General features: G+C 49.6%; 1 protein-coding gene across 9 annotated transcripts; it reads right to left on the reverse strand.

The window, feature by feature from the left end:
• Window positions 1–278: 278 nt before the first annotated feature.
• LOC310751660 (uncharacterized protein) lies at window positions 279–24446 on the reverse strand. 9 transcript variants are annotated; one of them, XR_014542643.1, is made up of 14 exons: window positions 22239–24446; window positions 18632–18828; window positions 17332–17420; window positions 16511–16563; window positions 16120–16312; window positions 15708–15844; window positions 12096–12173; window positions 9259–9367; window positions 6397–7373; window positions 5738–5900; window positions 5455–5622; window positions 4363–4519; window positions 977–3026; window positions 279–935 (listed from the first exon to the last, which is right to left on the reverse strand). XR_014542643.1 is itself a non-coding variant. In XM_083591081.1 (13 exons), the coding sequence occupies exons 1-12, from the start codon at window positions 22378–22380 to the stop codon at window positions 4377–4379; spliced, it is 2442 nt and encodes an 813-aa protein (XP_083447207.1). In that variant the 5' UTR covers window positions 22381–24446; the 3' UTR covers window positions 279–3026; window positions 4363–4376. The 9 variants fall into 9 exon arrangements, 8 of the variants coding, with proteins under 8 accessions (XP_083447207.1, XP_083447206.1, XP_083447204.1 ...); XM_083591081.1 differs by having other exon boundaries at window positions 279–3026; window positions 16120–16309; window positions 18636–18828; XM_083591080.1 differs by having other exon boundaries at window positions 279–3026; window positions 18636–18828.
• Window positions 24447–24608: the final 162 nt, after the last annotated feature.

The following is a 24608-nucleotide window of genomic DNA, read 5'->3' on the forward strand; positions in this document are numbered from 1 at the left end:
AACTAAGTAGAAAAAAGAGGGGGTCACATCTACACCGCACATTTAAAACACACTGCTTCCTCCAAAGAGCTCTGGGAAGTGTAATCATCTACTCACATAGCTACAATTTCTAGCACCCTTCACAAACAACAGTTCCCAAGTGAAGTGACAGGGAACCAGGCAGAGGGCCTTCCCGTTAGTGGCGCCCTCCCTGTGGAACACCCTCCCATCAGATGTCAAACAGATAAACAACTATACATTTTTTTCTGAAGACATATGAATGCAGCCCTGTAATCCGGTAGTTTTTAATGTCTGATGTTTTATTGTGTTGTTTACGTTTTGCTGGAAGCTGCCCAGAGTGGCTGGAGCAACCCAGTCAGATGGGTGGCATATAAATAATAATTTTTTTATTATTACCACTACCCTGCTAAATGCAATGTCAGAGTGGTTCAAGAAGACTGTAATCTCTCCCCCCACCCACTGCCATTTCATATTGAGGAATCTAAGACAGAGTGGGGCGTGTGGTTTAGTTTATTATTGATTAACTGATTGGAAACTGCCTTTCTGCCAAGGCACCCGAGGTGGTTCACAGTTTAGACACCAAAAGAAACACACAATATGGAACGAAGACAGACCGGCAGAGTCCACTCATGTCAGCGGGTTGCTGGTGGTCTGTGTGCTCCCTGGCTTGGGCTCCCCTTGCTTCTTTCTGACCTCAAGGCATGCAAGTCTCCAGCAGCCCCCAGTGAAGGTAGAGGAGCAGCAGGAGGAACCATCATCACTCAGCAGCAGAGCCCCTGCTTTGCTTGCAGAAGGTCCCAGGTTTGATTCTTGGCATTGCCTGATGAATCAGGGGAGGCTTTTGAAGGCCACGTTATCTTCCGGGGCAACCTTGGGCGGTGGGATACCGGTGGTGGGCAGAGAAACAGAGCGGCCAGCATTCTCCGTGACAGCCCCTGAGCTGCAGGATTCCTTCTTCCCAGAGGTACCATGACACCTTCAGCGTAGAGCTGCCATCATATGCTGAAGACACACCTCTTTACCCTGGCCATTAATTTCAGCAAGTCTACTCCTGAGTTGTGCTAGCTCTGGATACAACCCCATGTTTTGGATCTGCCCATTCCCTGCCACCGCAAATTATTTTAACTGATTTTAATCTTGTTGTTATCCTGGGACCTTATGGACAAGGGTGGGTAAGAAATCCAGTAATTATTATTGTCTTGTTATTAATAATAAAGCTGTAGATTCTCACCCTTCCCACAAACTAAATATCTCCCCTTCTGAAACCTGTGTTTGTGTGTAATATTCATGTACAGTATAGTGATTCTATACAGTATAGTGTTTCACAACCTTGAAGGCAGAAAGTGAGGAGGAATTAAAGAACCTTTTAATGAGGGTGACAGAGGAGAGCGCAAAATATGGTCTGAAGCTCAACATCAAAAAAACGAAGATCATGGCCACTGGGCCCATCACCTCCTGGCAAATAGAAGGGGAAGAAATGGAGGCAGTGAGAGATTTTACTTTCTTGGGCTCCATGATCACTGCAGATGGTGACAGCAGTCACGAAATTAAGACGCCTGCTTCTTGGGAGAAAAGCAATGACAAACCTAGACAGCATCTTAAAAAGCAGAGACATCACCTTGCCAACAAAGGTTTGTATAGTTAAAGCTATGGTTTTCCCAGTAGTGACGTATGGAAGAGCTGGACCATAAAGAAGGCTGGTCGCCGAAGAATTGATGCTTTTGAATTATGGTGTTGGAGGGGACTCTTGAGAGTCCAATGGACTGCAAGAAGATCAAACCTCTCCATTCTGAAGGAAATCAGCCCTGAGTGCTCACTGGAAGGACAGATCCTGAAGCTGAGGCTCCAATACTTCATGAGAAGAGAAGACTCCCTGGAAAAGACCCTGATGTTGGGAAAGATGGGTGGCACAAAGAGAAGGGGACGACAGAGGACGAGATGGTTGGACAGTGTTCTCGAAGCTACCAGCATGAGTCTGATCAAACTGCGGGAGGCAGTGGAAGACAGGAGTGCATGGCGTGCTCTGGTCCAGGGGGTCACGAGTCAGACATGACTAAATAACTAAACAACAACAAATAGTGATTCTGCTTAGGATGGCTTTGTTCTTTGCCTATTGAGTAGCTTCAGAATCCTTACCCTTTTTTTGCACTTGGCTTTGGGGGCCAACACCATCTTGCCCCTGGCTTAAGTGGCAAACGCTCCTGGCTTGCCAGCATCCACACAGCATGTATGTGCAGTGTAAGCCCATCACATGCGGTTATCTGAAAAACTGGTTGCAGACAGCTGTGCTGCTCCGTGTTGATTTTGCCACATCTTCCATCATTCGCATTGCTCCAATAACAAAACAAAAAACCCCGCTTTTAAACAGCACGATTCTCTTGGCAAGGTGGGGGTCTCTGGACTGTCCTGTTTATTGCTGATTGGAAAGCAGAAACAGCCCCTGCTCTCCCAGGTGAAAAAACATAAATGTGGAGGGCAGGAAACCAACTGCAGCCATGTGTTCCATACTCTTTGCTACTGGTTACTCACTCGGAGCTATGGAGTCTGTGATTGGCTGTCAGATAGGAATGGCCACTGTGGAAAGATGGTCTCCTCCAATGATGGGCGAGGGGTGGTATAAATCCAGGAGGAATGATTGCGCCTTTTCTTCTAGTCTCTTCCAGTGGATGCTCCTCAAATACTCTTCCTCATTTCCAAAAAGTCCTCTGGGTATCAGAAGGATGCAGGAGAGGGATGGTGGGGGCGGGGGGAGGATGAAAAGACTGAAAATACTTTCCCCCCCTTCGGCTCAGAATGCCCGTAAGGAACATCATCTTTTCAGAAACTGACGAAGCGTGGCAGCCAGGGAAGCGAAAAGGAGACTCTAGTGCACAGTGGCAGAGATCATCAGCCCATCTCCTTTCAGATCAGGAACCAAGGAAGCCCACAGCAGGGGTTGCCCACAGAGACACTCATCTTTTGGTGGCTGGTGCAGAAATATTGGCGCAGGTGGAAAAGGCCAGGTGCAGAACGGAGAGAATGATAACCTGTGCTGAGACAATGGGGGGGGGGTTAGGGAGGGAGGGGGAAAAATGTTACACGTCTCATACTAAAAGAGGGAGGAAGTTGCATTGCCAGTATGCAGTGAGGGAGAAGACTTGGGGTTGTCTGCTCAGATTGGCAGTTTTGTCTCCAGGGTTTTGTCTTCTCCACCCATTGCTACCTGAGACCCTTTTAAATTGGCGATGCCTGGCATGCTCAACCACTGAGCTATCGTTTCTTTCCCTTTCACCCCACTCTGTTTTCACTTGAACAGAATGCTTAATGGGTCTAACAGCGGGGGGGGGGGCCATCATCAACTGACATTACAGACAAAGGAGCCATCAGTTTGTGCATTTTAAATTAAACAGGTAAGTTAATGTGTAAGCCCTCCAAACGTCCAAATAGGCATCCACATGAAATTGAAATATGGTACACAGTGGTACCTCGGGTTACATACGCTTCAGGTTACATACGCTTCAGGTTACAGACTCTGCTAACCCAGAAATAGTGCTTCAGGTTAAGAACTTTGCTTCAGGATAAGAACAGAAATCGTACTCTGGCGGCGCGGCGGCAGCAGGAGGCCCCATTAGCTAAAGTGGTGCTTCAGGTTAAGAACAGTTTCAGGTTAAGAACGGACCTCCAGAACGAATTAAGTACTTAACCCGAGGGACCACTGTATGCTCAAATGTAGGCAGGACAAGAGGTTAGTTAATGAAAAGAGTGAATATTATTAGAAATATGAAGTTGGAGAACTGTTATACAGGTGATATAATGAAATTCAGATAGAGGGGATTCGAGGAAGTCAGTTATCAAAGTAATGAAATTATGGATGTGAAGTAATAATCCTCTTTTGAGTTTTTTCCCCTTTTTTATTGTATGTTTTGTAAGGTTTTTTTTTCTGTGATAATTGTGAAAATCAATTTTAAAAATTGGGGAAAAAAATGTAGGCAGGACGGCGAGGTCCTCAGACAATCATAATACTGTGTAGGGTTGGAAGGGACACCTAGTGCGGGAATCACAGCTAGAGAAACGCTGACAGGTGGCCACCTGAACTCTGTTTGGAAACCTCCAGTGAAGGAGAACTGGTTGTGGTTCTCTCCTCTGGAGCAGCAGAAAGCAAGCTTGCTCCAACTTTCATGTGACAGCCCTTTAGAGATTTGAAGATGGTAACAGACGGTCGATATTTATCCTACTAGGGGTTGCAAAATCCTTTTTATTGTGTCTGTGTGTTCTCCTGCCACTAATCCCCATATGTCAGGCATATAATTTATTATTGCATTAAAATGCAAACAGGACTTCCACACCCGGCTCAAAACTGCACCTGACACCAGGATCTCTCACCTGCTAGGCTGTTCTCAGACGCCCGTCCCTTCCTCTGCCTCGGGGGAATCCTCTTCTGGTTCTGCTCGCGGTGCCAGCTGGGCAACAGGAGCACTTCCCAAAATGCCCCGGCGGAGAACGTATGGGCAAGAGGGACCGGATGGGATGTCAGCAAAACCTGCAGGGGAGAAACGAGGCCAGATCTGTTAAAGTGGACACAGTAGTGGGGGTGTCCTTTCTGCTACGTTTTCAAGTTGAAAAGAATCTCCTTTCACCTGAAAGGTTTGCATGCAAACTATCGTATGCATCCCCCCTAAAATAGTACCATCCCATGCTCTTCAATGCACTTTCCCATTAAACAAACATTTTATATACATTCTAACCGTATTTCTGGCTGCATTTTTGTTCTGCTCCACTCATTACGTCATAACTGTGGCGCCAGCTAGGCTCGGCTCCCAATGCAGTGGAACCGGTTGTGCTGCCCTAAATCCGCCTCTGATTTAAAGCACTATTATACTGCTTTAACAGCTACGGGCTCCCCCAAAGAATTATGGGAGCTGTTGCTTGTTAAGGGTGCTGAGAGCTATTAGGAGACCACTAACTCCCCTCACAAAGCTGCCGTTCTCAGCGTGGTGTGACAATCCATCTCTCTTCACTGGGAACTCTCAGAATTCTGGCTCTGTGAGGGAAATAGAGAGGCCTAAAAAAAGCTCTCAGCACTCTTAGCAAACTACAGTTCCCATGATTCTTTGTGGGGAGCCATGGCTGTTTAAAGTGGCATCATAGTGCTTTAAATGTGGTCTGTTTAATTGGGCCAGTCTGCTACAAAAAGCCTCCTCCAACCCTCCTCAAAGGGCCAATGGCAGCTTAGAACAGGACTTTGGGGCAGATGCCCAGGGCCTCACTGAGCAGATAAACAAGGGGCCCCCTCTGAGAGTAGCCAGGCTTGCTGCTAACCTTATTTAAAGTGTTGGATAGATAAATATATATATCTCCCCATCAAAAAGGGGTTTCCACCGCCCATTAAGTCCAGACTCTAAACTCACCTCATGGCACCACTGATGGCCTTGTGGTGCTTCCTTTTTCTCTTACCCTCCCCAATTCCCCACATACCTTTCATGACCACCTCAGGGAGCCCGTAGGGTTCATACTGAGTGTCATCAAAGGCCACAGAGACACGTTCCCTGCGCCGATGGCCACACTCTGGTCCCTCAGTTTGGGTCTGGACATTTCGTCGGCTCCCCTGAGACAAGGGCTCTCTCTTCTGGGAAGCTTCGGGAACTGCAAGACACAGAGACCTTGCATTAGGGTAACCCAAGGTACCACTATATTCCTCTTCTCTTCCTCCCCCAGTTTGGATTCTCTCCCCCCCTATAGTCTATGCTCCCCCCCTTACCATCTGCCGTCTTGGCTGCTTCTCTGCCGTTTCCCGAGCCAGCCAGTTCACAGGGGCCAGTGGTGTCCTCCTCTCCTCTTTTCTGGTGCCAGGCCTCCCAGGTAGCCAGCTCCTTGCGCAGGACCAGGTTTTCCTGCTGAAGCTGGGCAAGAGAGGCCTCCAGCTGCAGACAGAGAATCACCCATGAAAACAGACACCGCTAAGAGCTCACCCACACTTCCGCTTGCCCCCTGCTTGATTTGCACTTTCTAGACCTGGGTCAGAGCCGTTTTCCTCTCGCCCCAATCCTTTCCCAGGGGAAACCCAAGCTTTTGTGCTAAATTGGAGCAAACATCAATCCAGAGAAAACCAGAACTGCAGCTCACTCTGATTGAGAGCCTAAGAGTGATTTTCCCCAGGGGAAAGCAGTACAACAAGTTGGATAGCCTGAGGACTAATCTCAAAAGGCTGCTTACGAGAGATCAGCCCAGACACCTGGCAAAAGGAATTTTCTGCAGTGTCTTTTATATTGCAAACCACAGGCAGGTACCGATAGCATCAATGACCTTTGTAAGCTGGTCCAGGGGTCTTTTGTTTTGGCGGAAGCGTGGGACAAAGGTGCTTTCAACAATTAAAATCCATAAAAGATTCCTAGCACGCCTCAAGGAGAATAAACTTACTTGTTCCTGGACTCCCAGCTGCACCTGCTTCTCTTCGGGCAGACCAACATCCGCAACGCTCAACATGCCTCCCTGCAGCTGGGCCGACACCAGAGGGACCTCCGAGGTCTCGCTGCCTCCGCGCACCTCCAAGGTGTTTGAGGGGCTTTCTGCATGGTGGCCCTCCGCCTCCCTCTGCCCCAGCAGAGCCCGCAGCCTCTGGCCCTCGGCGTCCGCCATTTCCAAGGCTTTCTTGGTCTCCTCCAGCTCCTGGCGGAGGCTCCTCATCAGCTGCTCCTTCTCCTCGGCGTCCGCCAGCAGCTCCTCCACGTGGCGGCTCTGGGTCTCCATGGCTCGCGCCAACCGCTCCGTCTGCCTCCCCAGCGTGGCCTGAAGGACCTGGAGTTTTTCCTGGGCCAAGATGGCTTGGGCTTCGGCTTGGGCCTTGCCAGAGGCCAAGTCCAGGAGGTCCTCGTGCAAACCTTCCACGTTCCCCTCCGGGTCAGGGGTCCTGCCTCCTTGGCTCTCTGCCTCAGTTTCCCCGTGGGCCTGCCGTGTGGCTGGCGCATCTTCTCCTGTTTCAGACGTCTCTACGTCCGAGGTCAGCTCCTTCCCCAGCTCTGCCGCAGCCTTGGGTTCAACTACCCCTCCATCCTCCTCAACCTCTTCTGCCACAACCTCTTCTGCCACAGAGACTTCCCCACCAGCCGCCATCACTGAAGCCTGTCCTTTGCTCCTGGGGGCCTGGCAACCCCCATGGATCTCTGGGGGGCCCTTTGTCTTTTGCCAGGCCGCCGCTCCCACCATTGGGCCCAACTGCCTCTCCTGGGCCCAGGCCCGGCTTTTCTCTTGCTGCCAGCAAGCCTCAAGGAGGGTTTTGCGTTGGCTCTCCGAGGCATCCAGGCGCCGCCGCAACGTCAAAACCTCGGTTCTGAGGGCCTGTAGTTCCTCCCGGCCCCGCTCCGTACTCTGGGCCCGGGAGCTCGGTGAGGGAAAGCCTGAGGAAAGAGATGGCAGAGAAGAGAAGACCTGAGAACAGTGATATGTTGTAGTTAAAAGATATAAAATCACAATTTGCAGTGTGGTGGTTATTCAGGTCTTACATTTTAAGTGCACACTTCCAAAGCATCATGGGAATCGTAGTTTGCCCCTGTACGGAGCTGTGGTTCCCAGCGCCCATAACAAACTACAGTTCCCAGGGTTGGGGGGGAAGCTGCGTGCTTCAAATGTGCTTTGAAAGAAGCCCCAATTAATACAAAAATTGAACTGCACACGGCAGGTTGCTGGTGCTGGTGGGTGTGTGGAGAGAAAAAGCAGCAAGCAAAATTTCAGTGGGTCTACTCTGAGGTAACGGTCATATGTAGTAGAATCTGATTCAGGTGTGCCTAAATCAGGAGTTGGGATCTGGAGGCAAAAATATTACGTTCCACCATTCTGTGTATAAATCTTGCTTGCAATGCTCCCTTGTATTAAAAATATATATATTATGGGTTGGGGAGGAATTCAACGTAGTGCTAAGGAGATCACTCTGTCAGCAAAAGCATTTCGGCTTGCCTGGTGAAAGGATCTGCCCTTTCCTCCCCCCGCACACCATTGGGGGGGTCTCCCAAACCCCCAAAGACTTGGGGGACATGGGGGGCAGAGGAGGGAGCCAATGGGGGAGAGCCCCACGGCACTAGCGGAAGCCCTTGTGCAAGCTTTCACTACTGGGACGCATTCATTGAATCCAGTCTCATATATTTCTTTTAAAGAAACATATAATTTAAAAAATCCTCCATTCTCCAATTCTTTACACCTGGACAACAGAAAAAATTGATTTAATTAGAGTTCCTGGAAGTTCAAATCCAAACTTCTGAATATGAATGCACATTTCAATTACATATTTTTTATTACTAGGTATTACACTTATAAATAGCCACACAGACACGGCACTCACCTCTGACACTATCCATCAAAAGAAAAAAATATTTCTGTTCCTCCCCACTCAAGCGGAGTTCAAACACAGTTAGTGGGGAACCAGTTCACCAGTTTGTCATCCATTAACTAAGTAGCCTTAACTCATCCAAATTTAGGATTGAGGTTACAGCCCTAGTTTAAAGGGCTACTGCTCCTTTAAAACTAGTACATAAAATCTGGAGCAGGAGTGTGGTGCAGTGGTTAGGGTCCTGGACTAGGACCTGGGAGACTAGGGTTCAAATCCCCCCACCCAGTAATGAAAGCTCACTGGGTCATCTTGGCGGGGGGCTGTCACAGTCTCTCAGTCTAGCCTAACTCACAGGGTTGTTGTGAAGATGAAAAGGGGAGTGAGAAGAACCATGAACTCTTGAGCTCTTAGGAGAAAAAACTGGAGTATAACTATAACCAGGAATGAACACATGAAAGAAAAGCACAGTTAACAGAGTTTTAAAGAAAAATAAAAACCTTCTTGCTTTATTAACCTGCAAACGTGTTCCCCTTGGTAGCAAGGGATTACCCTACAACTGAAAAATGCCATAATACAGTAAGCAAAATAGGGTGGACTCCAACTAAGTTCTGCTTGTAGTAAACTTTATTTAAATGAATAGCCATATCTATTAATTTCAACGGTCTACTCTGAGTAGGACACTGGATAAAACCCATACACCTACATGAAAGCTACATATCATACAAAATATAATTATTCCATATATATACCATAAAGGTATGCAATATATGAAATATCATACATAACATACAAAATATAATTACAATATGCAAACACATTTCTATAGAACCATGACCAGGGATAAATATAACAAGGACAGAAGGCTCGCGATTCTTGCAAAGACAAAAACAAATGCAGACTGCTCTTTATATCACTGCCATCTAACACAAACACACACAAAAACATGTGCAGAGTCTCACCTTTCAATTTGGTGTGAGCTCCCCGTTTCTCAGCCGGCTGCTCCAAGCGGGAGGAGCTTATGCTACGACGGCTGCCACTAGAGGGCACCTTTTCTGTCCCAAGCAGGCCCTGTTTTGAAAGTGGGTGTTAAGAGCAGAGAGGTCAGGGGCACCAGGCAGAATGCCAGTTTCCCCACCCATGTCAGTCCAACAGCTGCCTCAATACCCCCACTGCAAAAGAGAGAGTTGGCAAAAGAAAGGAGTCTGGGTTGTTGTTTTCTTGGAAACTATTATTCTGGTCCACCCATTTTTTTCTGGTCGTGGCCTTTTCCTTTGTTGCAAACATAATGGCAGGAGAACTGAGTTAAAACAAGTCAAAGAGTACTTTATAAATTTTATGGTAAAATGACATTCCAATAAAACCTGCAAAGTGTTGTTCCATGCTTACATCAGACACATGTAAGGGAAAAAATGAATGCAGACACTGTCAAATCACTGAACCATTTAATACATTGCTAAGCGGGTGGCGCTGTGGGTTAAACTACAGAGCCTAGGGCTTGCCAATCAGTAGGTTGGCAGTTCGAATCCCTGTGACGGGGTGAGTTCCCGTTGCCTGATTCCCTGCTCCTGCCAACTTAGCAGTTCGAAAGCACCTCAAAGTGCAAGTAGATAAATAGGTAAGGTAAACGGCATTTCCGTGCGCTGCTCTGGTTCGCCAGAAGCGGCTTAGTCATGCTGGCCACATGACCTGGAAGCTGTACGCCGGCTCCCTCGGCCAATAAAGCGAGATGAGCGCCGCAACCCCAGAGCCGGTCACGACTGGACCTAATGGTCAGGGGTCCCTTTACCTTTTTAAGGCTTCAGCTATTCGTGACTCTCTATAAGGAAGCACGAGTGTCTGCAGGTCTGACATTAACCCCATTCTCTTTATCTAACTCCAACTCTCCACAGGCCTCAATGGTCAGTGCAAAGGCTCCTGGGATTGCACTTGCAAAGGCTCCTGGGATTGCTAGGTGCTGTTTTCGCACCATTTCTGCCATTTCCGCACTCTTTTAGGGCCGCTCTTGCCCCTTTCCGTGCCACTTCCAGGTTCGTAGTGATGTGCCCATGCGCAGTTGCCTGTGCCTTGAATGTAAATGGGGAGTTGCCCGCACATTTTTTAAAAATTCTAAAACATGGAGAAGCGGCAGTTCAGTGGCAGAACACCTGCTCTGCATGCAGAAGGTTCCTGCTTCAATCGCAGTTTAAAGAAGTCTTAAAGGGAATTCTCTCTGCCAGAGGACCTTAGACGGCCACTGCCAGGAACTTCAAAAGAGAGACAAGAGTGTGAAACCGCCGAGTCATAACTTATCCAGGAGCCCATCTAGAACAGCATCCTGGTCACACAGTGGCCAGTCAGATGCCTATGGGAAACCAGCAAGCAGGATTCGAGCACAAGAGAACTCTCCCTTCTTGTGGTTTCCAGCAACTGGTATTCAGAAGCACTGCTGGCTCCAGCTGTAGAGGCAGAGCAGTATCCTGCTACAAGTCTCCATTAACTTAGGATGTCAAAGCGATAAATAACTACCTGACATTCAGAAGACATCTTAAGGCAGCCCTGTTCAGGGAAGTTTTTAATCTGTGATATTTTAGTGTATTTTTGGTTTTCTATGGAAGCCGCCCAGAGTGGCTGGGGAAACCCAGCCAGATGGGCGGGGTACAAATAATAAATTATTATTATTATTATTATTATTATTATTATTATTATTATTAGTGACATTTCATTGATGGCGTCATCATCAATCGCTGCTGTGTCCCAGTGCTTTTTTTGCACTCATGGATTCTTTGTACTGCAGTTCTGCCTGAGCTCCCTGTTTGAAAGCAGCCCATAGCACATGTGTATGGTTTACGTTATGTACTGTATTACAGTGGTACCTCGGGTTACATACGCTTCAGGTTACAGACTCCGCTAACCCAGAAATAGTATCTCGGGTTAAGAACTTTGCTTCAGGATGAGAACAGAAATCGTGCTCCGGCAGTGAGGCGGCAGCAGGAGGCCCCATTAGCTAAAGTGGTGCTTCAGGATAAGAACAGTTTCAGGTTAAGAACGGAGCTCCGGAACGAATTAAGTACTTAACCTGAGGTACCATTGTATATTATATTGTTATGAGTTTTGGGGGAGGAGGAAAAAGGCTCTGTGCAATACCTTTCTAACCCCTGGATCCAGCAAGCTTTAAAACAGAAACCAAGCTAGCTGTCTGTGTTGAGTAGGGCTGCCATACATCTGGATTTTCAAAGGCGGAATTGACGTCCAGGGGGAATTTCCAAAATGTGGTGCTAGATCTTAGACAAGTCAATCAAAAAACCGTGGTTTTTTTTTGTAAAAATGCTCAAGAACTTTCAGGGTGTCCTGGTCTTTAATTTTTGAAATATGGCACCCCTAGTGTTGAGGCGATAGCCTGGGAGATGGGCCATTAAGGAAAACAAAGGAAAGTGGCTCCGTGCAAAACAGCAAATTCATGGTTAGTTAGAAGAAGGACGAAGCCAGAGTTAGAGTTTGGTCGCAGTGATGTGACCTGGAAGTAAAGCAGCAAGCCGGAGTGAGTTTGAGAGCCATGATTGATTTCTGTTTGAATCCAAGGTTGCAGCTATGAGAGAAGCAAGACCCTCTTGGAGTGTAAATGCTGTAAAACCCTCCACTGTAGGTTCGGATTGTATATATATGGAAATAAACCATATATCATAAGGACACCACGGTCCCCGCTGTGCCTCATTTCCAAAAGGAAACACGAATCCCTGATAAGTGCCTCAAACTCCTGAAACGCTCAGAGATTGGGGTGGGGGGGGCGTGCAACAATATGTTAGGAAGATTAGCCCACCTTTTGCTGGTGCCTGCTTTGGCGCAGTTCTCCCACATCCACCGACGGCCGCCTCCCTCTGCTTTCCAGGGAGCTGCTCTGGAACAGAAGAAAAAGAAAGGAACTCCAATCCATTAGAGGGAGGCAATAAATGTCAACCGTTGCGCCACCACTTGAAACGTCCTTACCTGAGCAGTAGCCCAGTGGCCTTTGGAAGAGAAGGATGCTGAAATAAACAGGCTGTTGGCCTGATCCAGCAGCCAGACTCTTACGTTATTAAGAGGGAAGAGCACACTATGTGTTATTGTGGGCTACGCTACAGCCGTGAGGGGAAAGGCAGAGGTGTCTAGGCCCCAAATCTACACATCTATCTATCTGTCCACCCTGTTGCCAGGCAGTTGAAGAATTATCACAATTCAAGGGCACAGCACAGGACCATTTTGAGGAGAGCGGGGAGCAAGGCTGGTGAGGGGTGTCCTCTGGGAGGGGGCCTGGGCTGGGAAAAGCCCTGAGGACCGCATAGGAAGGCCTGGAGGTCCCACACTCCCTAGCCAGCCAAAGAGGCAGGAATTGTGAAGCCCTGCTGGTTCCCCTGGTGTCGCAGCCAACGGAGAGGCTGGATCGGACCGCTCTGCAGTCAGTATCTTGCATAAAAGGGCCTGTTGTCGTCCCCCGCCCCCTGCAACCTCCAGCGCTGCCAAGACTCCCTTGACCTGTTCCCGAGAAGAAGCTTGTAAAAAGGCACTCGGCTGATGAGCCGCAGCCTTGTAAAACTCTCCACCGGCAGATTGGGGGCCGGCTGGGAGGGTGGGTGATGGGAAACATTGGCTACTACCTTCAGTAGCGTTTCCTGTGAAGAAACACAGGCGATAATTAATGGTGCTAATAATTGCGCCCGGCCAACCGACGAGGACACGGGGCCTCGTAAAACATGTCAGGCGGTGCATGAGGAAGGGGGGGGGGGAAATACCCAACCAGCAAAGTTGCTTCGTCATGGTTTTGCGCAGAGCTGAGACCAGGATTTAGGGGGGTGGTTGTGGATCCCCTTTCTCTCTCTCACCAACAGTAGCTGGTGCCCATTTGAACTGGTAGGGCAGAAGGCAGGGAGCCCACCAGTAGGTGGCGCCAGAGCCAATGGCAGGCAGAGCCAACTAAAGCTAGTTTGGTCCCCCATCCACCTTCTTGCTGAGTTCTACAAGGGGCAATGATGAGACTAAGGAGGAGGACTCTGGCAGGCAGGGCCACCACCTGGACTGGCTGTAAGAAAGAAGGCAGGCAGGTGGGGGCTTCTTGAGGGCAGGCCGAGGTTGGTGGGGCAGTTCCCCATTGCCCTGATGGACCAGAACTCCATGATGTGGGTTTGTTTATCTTTTTACAAGGCAGGGGAAGCCTCATTTAAAAGAGAGTGGGGTGGTTTGGGGATCATTTCCATCCTTTCCTTTTGCAAATTCATAATTACTGTTCTCCTGTGCTACCCCAGTGAGGGGCAATAGATGCACCCTATCTGCGGCGGTTGGGGGTAGAGCTAACACTTTGCAGGCAAGCCTCTTGCTGAAAAGCAGGTGGTAGAGCTCAAAGCCCCTCCACCAAGCTGGAAGCCTGTGCTGGGCCCAGGGGTTAACCCAAGCAACGCGGTCCAGGTCCGGTCCCAAATCCAAGGAGTCTGTGAGGAGTCAGTCCGACAGGGCCAAGGCAGGACACAAGGCAGGAAACCAGGCTAGGTCAGGCAGGTTCTAGCATACAGCAATGTTGCTCCCGCAACCTGGGGCGGGGTCCAACAGCCTTTTATCTTTGTCGGGGTAACGGCTGGTCCTGATCCCCCGGTGACTCACCTCCCTGTCTTGCCCGAAGTCAAGCACTCCTCCTGCGAGTACTCAGGTCTCTCCTTCTCTCAGACCTTAGTCTCTGCAGCTCGGGAGATGTCAGTGGGTTACTAGACCCAGAGGCCGCCTCAGCCTCTCCTGACCCAACTGGTAGTGGAGCAGCTGTAAGTGATGGCCCAGCTGAAGGCAACGAGGTAATCCCCGCATCTGGAGCCAGGACAGGCTCAGGCCCCTGACTCGGCCTAGCTGGTGCTTGTTCCAGGGGAACCTGTGCAGACTGGGGCTCTTCAGAACCAGACCCCAGACTTGGTCCAGATGCCGCCTGAGGCAAAGGATCTGGGGCGGACTGAGACTCCTTTGGTTCCGAGTCCCAGGCCATCACAAAGCCTGGACTCCTAACTGTCACAGCACAGGCAGGTAGGGGCACAGGAGCTGTTTAGGAACTGAAGAGTCGAACTAGGGAGGGCAAGGCCTGGATTCAAATCAGCCCAGATCCCCAGATCTTGGATGCGGCTGCTAGAGCTAGGATTGCAATCACTCTTCCTCTATTTGGAATATTAATAGCCCTCCTCACAGGGTTGCTTGTGGAGACAAATGAGGCCATTACGGTGAGGCACATGCCCCCCGCACAGTTAAAAAGCGAAATTAACAGCGCCCCTCGGAGAGGACAAGAGGATGCCTTATCGCTTTTGGAACCATGCAGCTTTAATGTCTTTATGTACCCCTCCCACAAAAAGCTCTGCCTAATAATAGTACAGTGGTACCTCGGGTTAAGTACTTAATTCGTTCCGGAGGTCCGTTCTTAACCTGAAACTGTTCTTAACCTGAAGCACCACTTTAGCTAATGGGGCCTCCTGCTGCCGCTGTGCCGCCGGAGCACGATTTCTGTTCTCATCCTGAAGCAAAGTTCTTAACCTGAGGTCCTATTTCTGGGTTAGGAGAGTCTGTAACCTGAAGCGTATGTAACCCGAGGTACCACTGTATTTCTTAAAAGGAGCCATGCAGGTGTGTGCATAAATTTGGTTGGGATTAGATACTTATGAGGGATGCGGGTGGCGCTGTGGGTTAAACCACAGAGCCTAGGACTTGCCGATCAGAAGGTCGGCGGTTCGAATCCCTGTGATGGTGTGAGCTCCCATTGCTCGGCCCCTGCTCCTGCCAACCTAGCAGTTCAAAAGCACATCAAAGTGCAAGTAGATAAATAGGTACCGCTCCGGTGGGAAGGTAAACAGCATTTCCGTGCGCTGCTCTGGCTCTCCAGAAGCGGCTTAGTCATGCTGGCCACATGACCCGGAAGCTGTACGCCGGCTCCCTCGGCCAATAAAGCGAGATGAGCGCCGCAACCCCAGAGTTGGTCACGACTGGATCTAATGGTATGGGGTCCCTTTACTTTTAGATACTTATAGGCTGCAATCACCCACCTCCTGCCCTTTCTCCCACTGCTGCCCTCTCTGTGTGGATGTGGCAAATTTGGCCTACCAGTTTGTTCCACAATATGGCCCACCAGGGTCTCACCAAAATGTATGAGTTTGCTGCCAGCCTGGTTTTGCAAGACCTAGAGGTTTGGTCAACCAGGCGACAGTAGCATAGACCCCTCAACACCAGCCTCAACACCAGAGGTTTGGTCAAGCAGGCCACCATGGCATAGACAAAGGCTGGCACTAGAGCTGCGTGCTCAGCCTTAAGTCAACCTTAAGTTGGAAGGGACCCTGATGGTCATCTAGTCCAACCCCCTGCAGTGCAGAAAGCTTTTGCCCAACGTGGGGCTGGAACCCGTGATCCTGAAATTTAGAGTGTCATGCCTACTCACCTCCGTCTGGCCGCCTCGCTGCTTCTTCCACTGAGCCAGCTCAGCTCGGATCAGCTCCAGCTGCCCCTGCAAATTCCACAGTTCCCTTTCCTTTTCTTGCATCCGGGTTTCTGCTTTGCCAAGAGCGAATCTCAACTCTGAATGGCAGAGGAGGGGAAAGGAAAAGCCGCTCAGGCAGCGGTGGGGAACCATTCCCACCCCGAGGGCCACATTCCCTTCCGAGGGCCGCGTGGTGGGAGGGACCAGAGTCTAAAGTGGGTGGAGCAATGATGCAAATGCTGCGTTTGCATGGTAAGCCTCACACATTCCCAGCAAGGCCAGGGAGAATTGTGGTCCGGGGAGAGTTCTGAGGGCCGGGTGGAATTCTGAGGGCCGCATAATTTTAAAAAGCCTACCGACCACGTTCCGATACCTTGATTTTCTTTCTCGAGCCTCTCTCCCATGGATGCCAGTTCTGATGCCATCGCCTGGGCCCCTTCGCCATTCTCTGTGGGGATGGGGCTCCCGGGTGGGGCACTGGGACAAGCTGCTTCTTGCTGCCAGGAGGCGGTCGGGCTCTCCTTTCCGCAGGGGCCTCCGACGGCAGGACTGCTGTCCTGAATCTGCTGGAAAGTGGGAAAGGAGTAAGAGAAAGTCTCATGGTCTAAGACCAGCTTTAAAAGGAGACTCTGCCAATCTGATGCCATTCAGGTGTCCTAGACTACAAGTCCCATTGGATTCAACCAGCGCAGGCTAATGGGATCTGGAGTCCTAAAGCCTGGAGGGCACCAGCTGTTCCAAAGCCACATTAAAGCAATACTCACACTTGCTCCGGCTGCAAGGGTCCTGCTAAGCTCTGCTTTGGCCTCGATGCCACCTAGAGAACAGAGAGAGAACTGGTTGCCCGGGGAACCAATTTGGGCCTGCAGATTGAATAAAGCCTACCTGTGGTAGTAGGCTACCGTATTTTTCACTCTATAAGACGCACCAGACCATAAGACGCACCTAGTTTTTGGAGGAGAAAAACAAGAAAAAAAATATTCTGAATCCCAGAAGCCAGAACAGCAAGAGGGATTGCTGCACAGCGAAAGCAGCGATCCCTCTTGCTGTTCTGGCTTCTGGGATAGCTGCGCAGCCTGCATTCACTCCATAAGACACACACACATTTCCCCTCACTTTTTAGGAGGGAAAAAGCGAGTCTTATAGAGCAAAAAACACGGTAAATAGACACGAGCAAAACCACTCTGCTGTGGGCTACCGCCCCATCTCCAAGCCACCAGAGTTTTGATTTTCCTCCTCCCTCCGTGTCCCTTTTCCCTTGTGTGTTGTGTTTTGTCTTGTTTTCAGATTGTAAGCCTGTGGGCAGGGACGGCCCTTGTGGGAGCCTTTTTGGATGAAGAGGGGGGGGGTACAAATGCCCTAAATAAATCTAAATCCCTCAACTGACAACCCCTCCTTTTCCCTCACCCCCCCCCCGCCACAAAGTCACAGACGCTGCCTTGACTCTTTCCCGTGACTCTTCAGCCGCTAATTCCACCTCCATCTGGCAAAGCCTCTAATCCCCGGACGTAGGAAGAGGCGCCTCTTGCTCGCTGGCTTGGCCTAAGAGGACCCTGTGCCCTTTCCTCGTCTTCCGGTTTCTTACCTTCGGCCCACGTCATGGAGGAACCCCAGCGGGGAGGCAGGAGGGCCAAGTGGGACTGCGACTGCAGCTTGTCCAGTTCGATTTGGCACCTGGGGGGAGGCAGAGGGAAGGAAACAGGAGAAAGGAGATCCTCCACAGTCATAGGCAGTGTACCTGTGTGTACCAGTCTGCAGCGAGATCCTGTACCTGGGGAACTTTTACGGAGTTATCTGACCCCCAAGCCGTCTGAAGGCAGCCCTGGATAGAGAAGTTTTTTAATGTTTAATTGTGTTTTTATATATGTTGAAAGCCACTCAGAGAGGCTGGGGCAATCCAGTCAGATGGGTGGGGTATAAATAGTAACATTATTAATATTATTATTATTATTATTATTATTATTATTATTAATATTAAAGAATAGGACGTCACTATTTTCATTGGCGAAATTTTGGAGGGTATAAACTCTCCATCAGGCTTTATGTTTTGTCCTTGACAAAGAAGTCACCTGGAGTGGCTAGGGCAACTGAATCAGATGGGTGGGGTATGAATGAATGAATGAATGAATGAATGAATAAATGAATGAATGGAGGTTTTGTGGTAGGCACCAGCTTGGAGGGTTTTAAAAGAGGATTAGACAAACCCATTGCTATCACTGGGTACTAGCCATAATGGCTATGCCGCTGTTGGGAGACGTATACCTCCGATTCCCAGTTGCCGGGAATCACAAGTGCAGAAGTTTGCTGTTGTGCTCAGGTCCTGCTTCCCGGAGGTGTCTAGTTGGCCACTGTTGAGAACAGGGTGCTTGGGCTGCATGTTTTCCATTTTAATCCCCACCCACCCTGAACCATAACACAAGAAGTTAATATTGTCCTACCTTACAGGGGTATTGTAAGCCTTACTGAGCGAATGTATGCGTTTTGCATGCTCCAAATGCCAGCTTTTATTACCAAAGGAAGCTCAGAGATTTTGCTACCTGCACAGATTTATGGAAATCAAACTAATCTGCATATATCTGCTGAGCGTGCTATAATTTCTCCTATTCCTGTAAGCACCAGGCAGAGCAAATGGCCATCTAGGACACTGAAGCCCTGTCCTTTCATCAAGCATAGCGCTGCCGCCCTTCCTTCACGGCCTTCAGGTCTAGAAACTTGTTTTGCCATTTTAAAAGTTGTTCCTAGGATCCCAGCCCCTGGCTACTGAATTCTGCTTCCACCTGACAAGCCTGCAAACCTGTAGGGCACAGACTGCTGCTTTCTTCTCTGTCCTTGTGACGCCAATCCCACCGACCCCATGAATCCCAGCTACGTTTCCTGCACTGTACCTACGCAGCTCTTCTTCCAGTTCCGTTTGGCGCCGGGTCGCCTGAGTGAGCTGAGCCTCCAGGCAGCTCAGCTGGGCTTCTTTGGCTTGCAGCTCCTGCGCCAACCGCTGACGGCCACGCTCCACTTGCTCGCAGGCCTCGGCCAGACTCCGGTTCTCCTGAGAGAGAAGGGCCCACGAGGCCCGTTCGTCTTCGTGCTGCGAAGAACAGCGAGAGATGAGCCGCATTAAAACAAAACCAAAAGAACGCAGTGTGGTTTGTGTCCACGGAATCATAGAATTGTAGAGCTGGAAGGGACCCAAGGGACATCTAGTCTAGCCCCCGGCTATGGAGGAATCACAGCTCCAATCCAGCCCTGCTCAGAGGAGACCTGTCAAAATGAATGAAAATGCATCACCCAATTTCAGTTCAGTGAAAACTCTGTTGGATGCAAACCAATCTTGGTTATACATCAGGGATGTGGCCCTCCAGGGCTCTCTATCTGGCCCTCAGGAATCTTTCTGGGCCACATACCCATCCTTTGCACACACACAGAGCTCGTTTTTGCCTGCCTGGAATGTGCCCTTGAACTCTGATCATGCCTCTTGCTTCTCTGGATGGAGCGCAGAAAGGTGCGTAGGGTTGTATGTAATATTTGCATTCTTTGCTCCACCCACTTTTGTCTAGGGCCCCACCCACAATTAGCATGTGGCCCTCAGAAGGTTGGCCGGAAGGGAATGTGGACCTTGGACTGAAAAAGGTTCCCCACTCCTGCTGCACATCCTGCCTATCAGTGGCGTAGCGTGGGTTGTCAGCACCCGGGGCAAGGCAAGTAATTTGCGCCCCCTAACCCGTGGATTTGCGCCCCCTAACCCGTGGATTTGCGCCCCCTAACCCTAACCCCCAGATGTTGCGCCCGGTGTGGCCGGCCCCCCCTGCACCCCCCACGCTACGCCACTGCTGCCTATATACTGTAGTGATATTCCTTGCTCCAAAATGTGATTCCGCTGGGTACATTCTGAACACTCCGCACTAAAAAAAAATCAAGTTTCATGACCCATATAAAAATACTGCATTGTTTCCCCTGGTTTATTGCACTTCCAGTGCTTTTTCCCAGCTTGCAGTCTGGTTTTTTATTTGCCAAGAAAGCACACAGATTATAGACATATTCCTGAGGTTTTTCTCCAGTATCACGAGAGCTAGAAGCTTGCTTTTTGATAAATTTCAAAAACTTAAAAGAGTCATACCCTCTTTTTTTTTGTTGACTGCAAATCTCCAGTCAGCCATGGACCTGCGATTGGCCTGGGCTTAATCCTCTACCCCTCAGCTATGGGGCAATAACCACACTGGCCTACCATGCAGGGTCCGTGCAAGGACTCTGAGATAGTACATGCACCATAAATTGAACGTATGGGAACAGCAATACATAAGCCCTATGCAGAATAAGAGCCAAGACAGCATATTGGTTAATGCAGCCATTGGCAACTGATGCCCTCCACATGTTGTTGGACTACAGCTCCCATCAGTTCTGGCTGGGGCTGATGGGAGTTGTAGTCCAACAAGGCACCAAGTTGGCAAAGGCTGGGTTAATGGTATAAGTTTCGCATTTGGTTCAAATATCAGCTCACAGGAGATTAGAAGCAAATTATTTCTTAGCCTCAGCACCCCAGCAGTCTTGAAGGTGGCTTGTTCAGTTGCTGACTATTGATAGATAACCTCGCAAACGCTCTTTGTTCTTAGGGATCTTCGCCTTTAAACGGAACAGAGGACTATCCTCTTTAAAGTAGGACACATGGTCACCCTGGGCTAGGAACTCTATGCAGCGTGTCTGCAGTGAACGGGGAGGGGAATAATGATGTTCTACCTTACAGGGTTGTTGTAAGGATAGCTCTGAAGCACACCCAAAAAGCACTGTATAAGTTCCATGACCCAGGTGCTCGAACAAATAAACTGCATACATTAGAAAGTTTTCAGGGATAGGGAATTTTTTTTTCCCAGATCGAGGGCCACAAAAACCCCTGCTACTTACACACACACACACACACACACACACTTTCCTCTATCTTCCAGCCACACAAGCAAGAGGCATTGTCGGTCTTCAAGGTCACATGCCAGCCAGGAGGGAAAAAAAGGAGGACCAATGAGGGGGTGGAGCTGAGTGTATCATACAGCCTGATTCCTGAAAACCAGAGAAAGATGCCTGAGGGCCACATTTGGCCCACAGGTCTAAGGTTCCCCACCGCTGGATTAATGCAAAGTGCAGGTGCTGACCTTTAAAGCCCTAAACGGCCTCGGTCCTGTATACCTGAAGGAGCATCTCCACCCCCATTGTTCAGCCCAGACACTGAGGTCCAGCTCTAAGGGCCTTCTGGCAGTTCCCTCATTGCAAGAAGGGGAGTTACAGGGAACCAGGCAGAGGGCCTTCTCAGTAGTGGCACCTCCCCTGTGAAAGACCCTCCCATCAGGTGTCAAGGAAATAAACAACTACAGTGGTACCTCAGGTTACATACGCTTCGGGTTACATATGCTTCAGGTTACAGACTCCGCTAACCCAGAAATAGTGCTTCAGGTTAAGAACTTTGCTTCAGAATGAGAACAGAAATTGTGCTGCAGCGGCAGCAGGAGGCCCCATTAGCTAAAGTGGTGCTTCAGGTTAAGAACAGACCTCCAGAACGAATTAAGCACTTAATCCGAGGTACCACTGTACACAACTTTCTGAAGACATTTGAAGGCAGCCCTGTACAGTGGTAATTTGGTTTACGAACTTAATCCGTTCCGGAAGTCCGTTCTTAAATCAAAGCGTTCTTAAACCAAGGCGTGCTTTCCCATAGCAGCGGGGGCCTCAGTTTACAAATGGAACACACTCAACATGAAGCGGAACATGTTCTGCTTCCAAGGCAAAGTTCACAAACCAAAACGCCTACGTCCGGGTTTGCAGCGTTCTTAATCCAAGTTGTTCATAAACTAAGCTGTTCTTAAACCAAGGTACCACTGTTTCTGGAAGTTTTTAATGTCTGATGTTTTGTTGTGTTCTTTTACACTCTGTTGGAAGCCACCCAGGGTGGCTGGGGCAATCCAGTCAGACAGGTGGGGTACAAGAAATAAATTTGGAGAGTATAAATACCTTCCAAAATTTTCTGGTGAAAATCGAGATGTCCTGTTCCATAATAATAATAATTTTATTATTTATACCTCACTCATCTGAATGGGTTGCCTCAGCCCCTCTGGGGGGCAGCTTCCAACATATATAAAAACATAATAAAACATTGAACGTTAAAAAACTTCCCTATACTTCAGCCTTCAGATGTCTTTTAAAGGTTGTATAGTTACTTATCTCCTTGACTCGGGGGTCGCATAACTGCACACCATCCAACATTTCTCCAATGAGAACTGGGACATCCTAAGGGAAAGCGGGACATTCTGGGATCAAATCAGAAACCGGGACGGCTTCTGTAAATCCGGGATTGTCCCTGAAGAATAGGGACACTTGGAGGGTCTGCATTATTGTTATTATAACAAATGGAGCCCCAAACCGGAACCGCAGAAACCCCTTGCATGGCGGATGTGCCCAGAGGATGGGAGACTCTTGCCAGGTATGAGCTCCCTGCCCCACGGCCCCTACAATTACCTTCTGCCTCTGTTTGTGCATCATGGCCTCCAGGGTGTCCAGCTGCACCTGTTTCTGCTGCCGCTCCTTCTGCAGGCGCTCCAGCCGCTGCTCCACCTCGGCGATGGCCCGCAAGGCCCGGGACGGCAGCCCCACCTTCCATTCCTCGCCCGGCCAGCTCATGGTACTCTCTAGAGGTGCTCCTGTCCGGGCCCGGCTCATGAAAGGCTTCCGTTTCTGCCCCCAACCAGGTCTCTCTCTCTCTGGCCTCCCAAGGACAGATTGGTGGGATTAAAAAGCCAGCCAGGGCTTACAGCGGCGTCATGCAGAGGAGCTGCCAGGATACTTTCCTGTGCAGCCGGCCGGGCAGGAGCAGGTCAGCCTACGCCCAAGGCTGGAGGGCATGGCAAAGACCCCCTAGTTTCAAAAAGCAGCAGCCAAATCTCAGGGCTTCCACTAAACTCTAATCACCACCTTCTGTAGGGAAAGGAGTTTAAACTGGTCTCAGGGTAGGGGAATTAAGAGCACACAGTCGGGCGATTTTAATTTTCCCGCTGGGCCAGACCTCCGCCTTCCCCGCCATTCTAAAGATTTAATCCTGATTTTTCCAGCTTACCCTGCTTAACATTCTCATGCAATCTGCCTCTTCTCCTCCCTTCTAGGAGCGTGCAAGAATGAGGAAGATCAAGGAGGGCATCAAATGCTCTTTTTAAAAAACAGAGAGAGAGGGGAATCAGCAGAGGGGCATTAAACCTCCGCTCAGAAAAATAAAAAAGAGGCCCTCAACTGTCTCTTGTGTAAAGAATTAGGGCTACTAAACTCCCCCTCCTGCTTCAACAGGCTTCATTCATGAGCTCCCAAGCCCCACCTCCTGCACATTAGGGGTGGAGTTTCAATCCCTACAGAGGCCTTCAATCAGAAGCAAGAGTTTAAGCAGCCCATACATTGATGCTTTTGAATTATGGTGCTGGAGGAGACTCTTGAGAGTCCCATGGACTGCAAGAAGATCAAACCTATCCATTCTGAAGGAAATCAGCCCTGAGTGCTCACTGGAAGGACAGATTCTGAAGCTGATGCTCCAAGACTTTGGCCACCTCATGAGAAGAGAAGACTCCCTGGAAAAGACCCTGATGCTGGGAAAGATGGAGGGCACAAGGAGAAGGGAACGACAGAGGACGAGATGGTTGGACAGTGTTTTCGAAGCTACCAGCATGAGTCTGACTAAACTGTGGGAGGCAGTGGAAGACAGGAATGCCTGGCGCACTCTGGTCCATGGGGTCACAAAGAGTCGGACACGACTAAACGACTAAACAACAACACATCACTTTACAGTGGCTTTCCCTCTTTTTGATTCAGGTGTGGATTGCAGTGGAGGTTGCTTCATTCGAGTGAACTCCTTCCTAACTTTTTACAACCAGTCTTCAGGGTGGCCCTTTTGCCAGCTTCCTCCTTAGTCTCAGCGTTGCCCCTTGTGGAACTCAGCAGGGAAAACGAGGACAAAACTAGCATTAGTTGGTTCTGCTTGTCATTGGCTCTGGCTCCACCTAGTGGCAGGCTCCCTGCCTTCCGCCCTACCAGCCACCATTGGCAAACTGTGCCTCCTGGATGCCATTACCGTGTGTGTTGAGTGAGGGTTGTCTTCCAAAAGCAGTGAACAGGGGTGGTAGCTCCACTCTCTCTACTTAAGTCCAAGCGGGAAGAGGAAAAAGCAGCCAGTGACCTGCGGGCCCAGGACTGTTCCTGGCAGTTTTTGCTTTCATTGGAAGCACAGGCTGTTTCGCCAAAGATTTAAAACAAGGAGACCTCCTCTACTGGCACACAAGGCTATTTTCCCAAAGCCACAGCCACCTGCCACACTCCTGAAGTCGTGCAGTGTCAGGTGTCGGGCAGGTAGAGGTGCAGCTGCAGAAAGCAGGTCTGAAAACGCCCCATGTATCAGCTGGTGTGGGGGGAGTTCAATCCTGCTCAGTTCAGGTGCCCCATTGAGTTGCCTAGGCAGGCATGCCTGAACCCTGCAGGAAGCAGGATTGAACCCCCATGTATCAGCTCACACATGCAGAGTCCAATTATGCTCAGGTGCGCCAGCCAGTGTTGCCCTCACTCCACAACCAGTTTAAAGGTTTCCTTCCTCTCGCCATGTTTTGGGGGGGGGAAGATAAATCTTCCACTTATCCACAACAGGCAGCAATAGTGTCCACAAGGCAAAGCCAGAGCAGGCAAGGGGCTGGAGCCCAGTGGGTCCTGGAGGCCAACAGACAGACAGACAGACAGACAGATAGATAGACCTCCAGGATCCATTTTATATATCACACAGTTTCCAAAGAAACCCATACTTTCCAGTGGAAAGCCAGAGTGCACATTTTATTTTGGGGTTGACCTTTGTGTGCGTGA

The sequence above is a fragment of the Podarcis filfolensis genome (genome assembly GCF_964270895.1).
Source record: "Podarcis filfolensis genome assembly, chromosome: 16".
In the NCBI taxonomy this organism is placed as follows: domain Eukaryota; kingdom Metazoa; phylum Chordata; class Lepidosauria; order Squamata; family Lacertidae; genus Podarcis; species Podarcis filfolensis.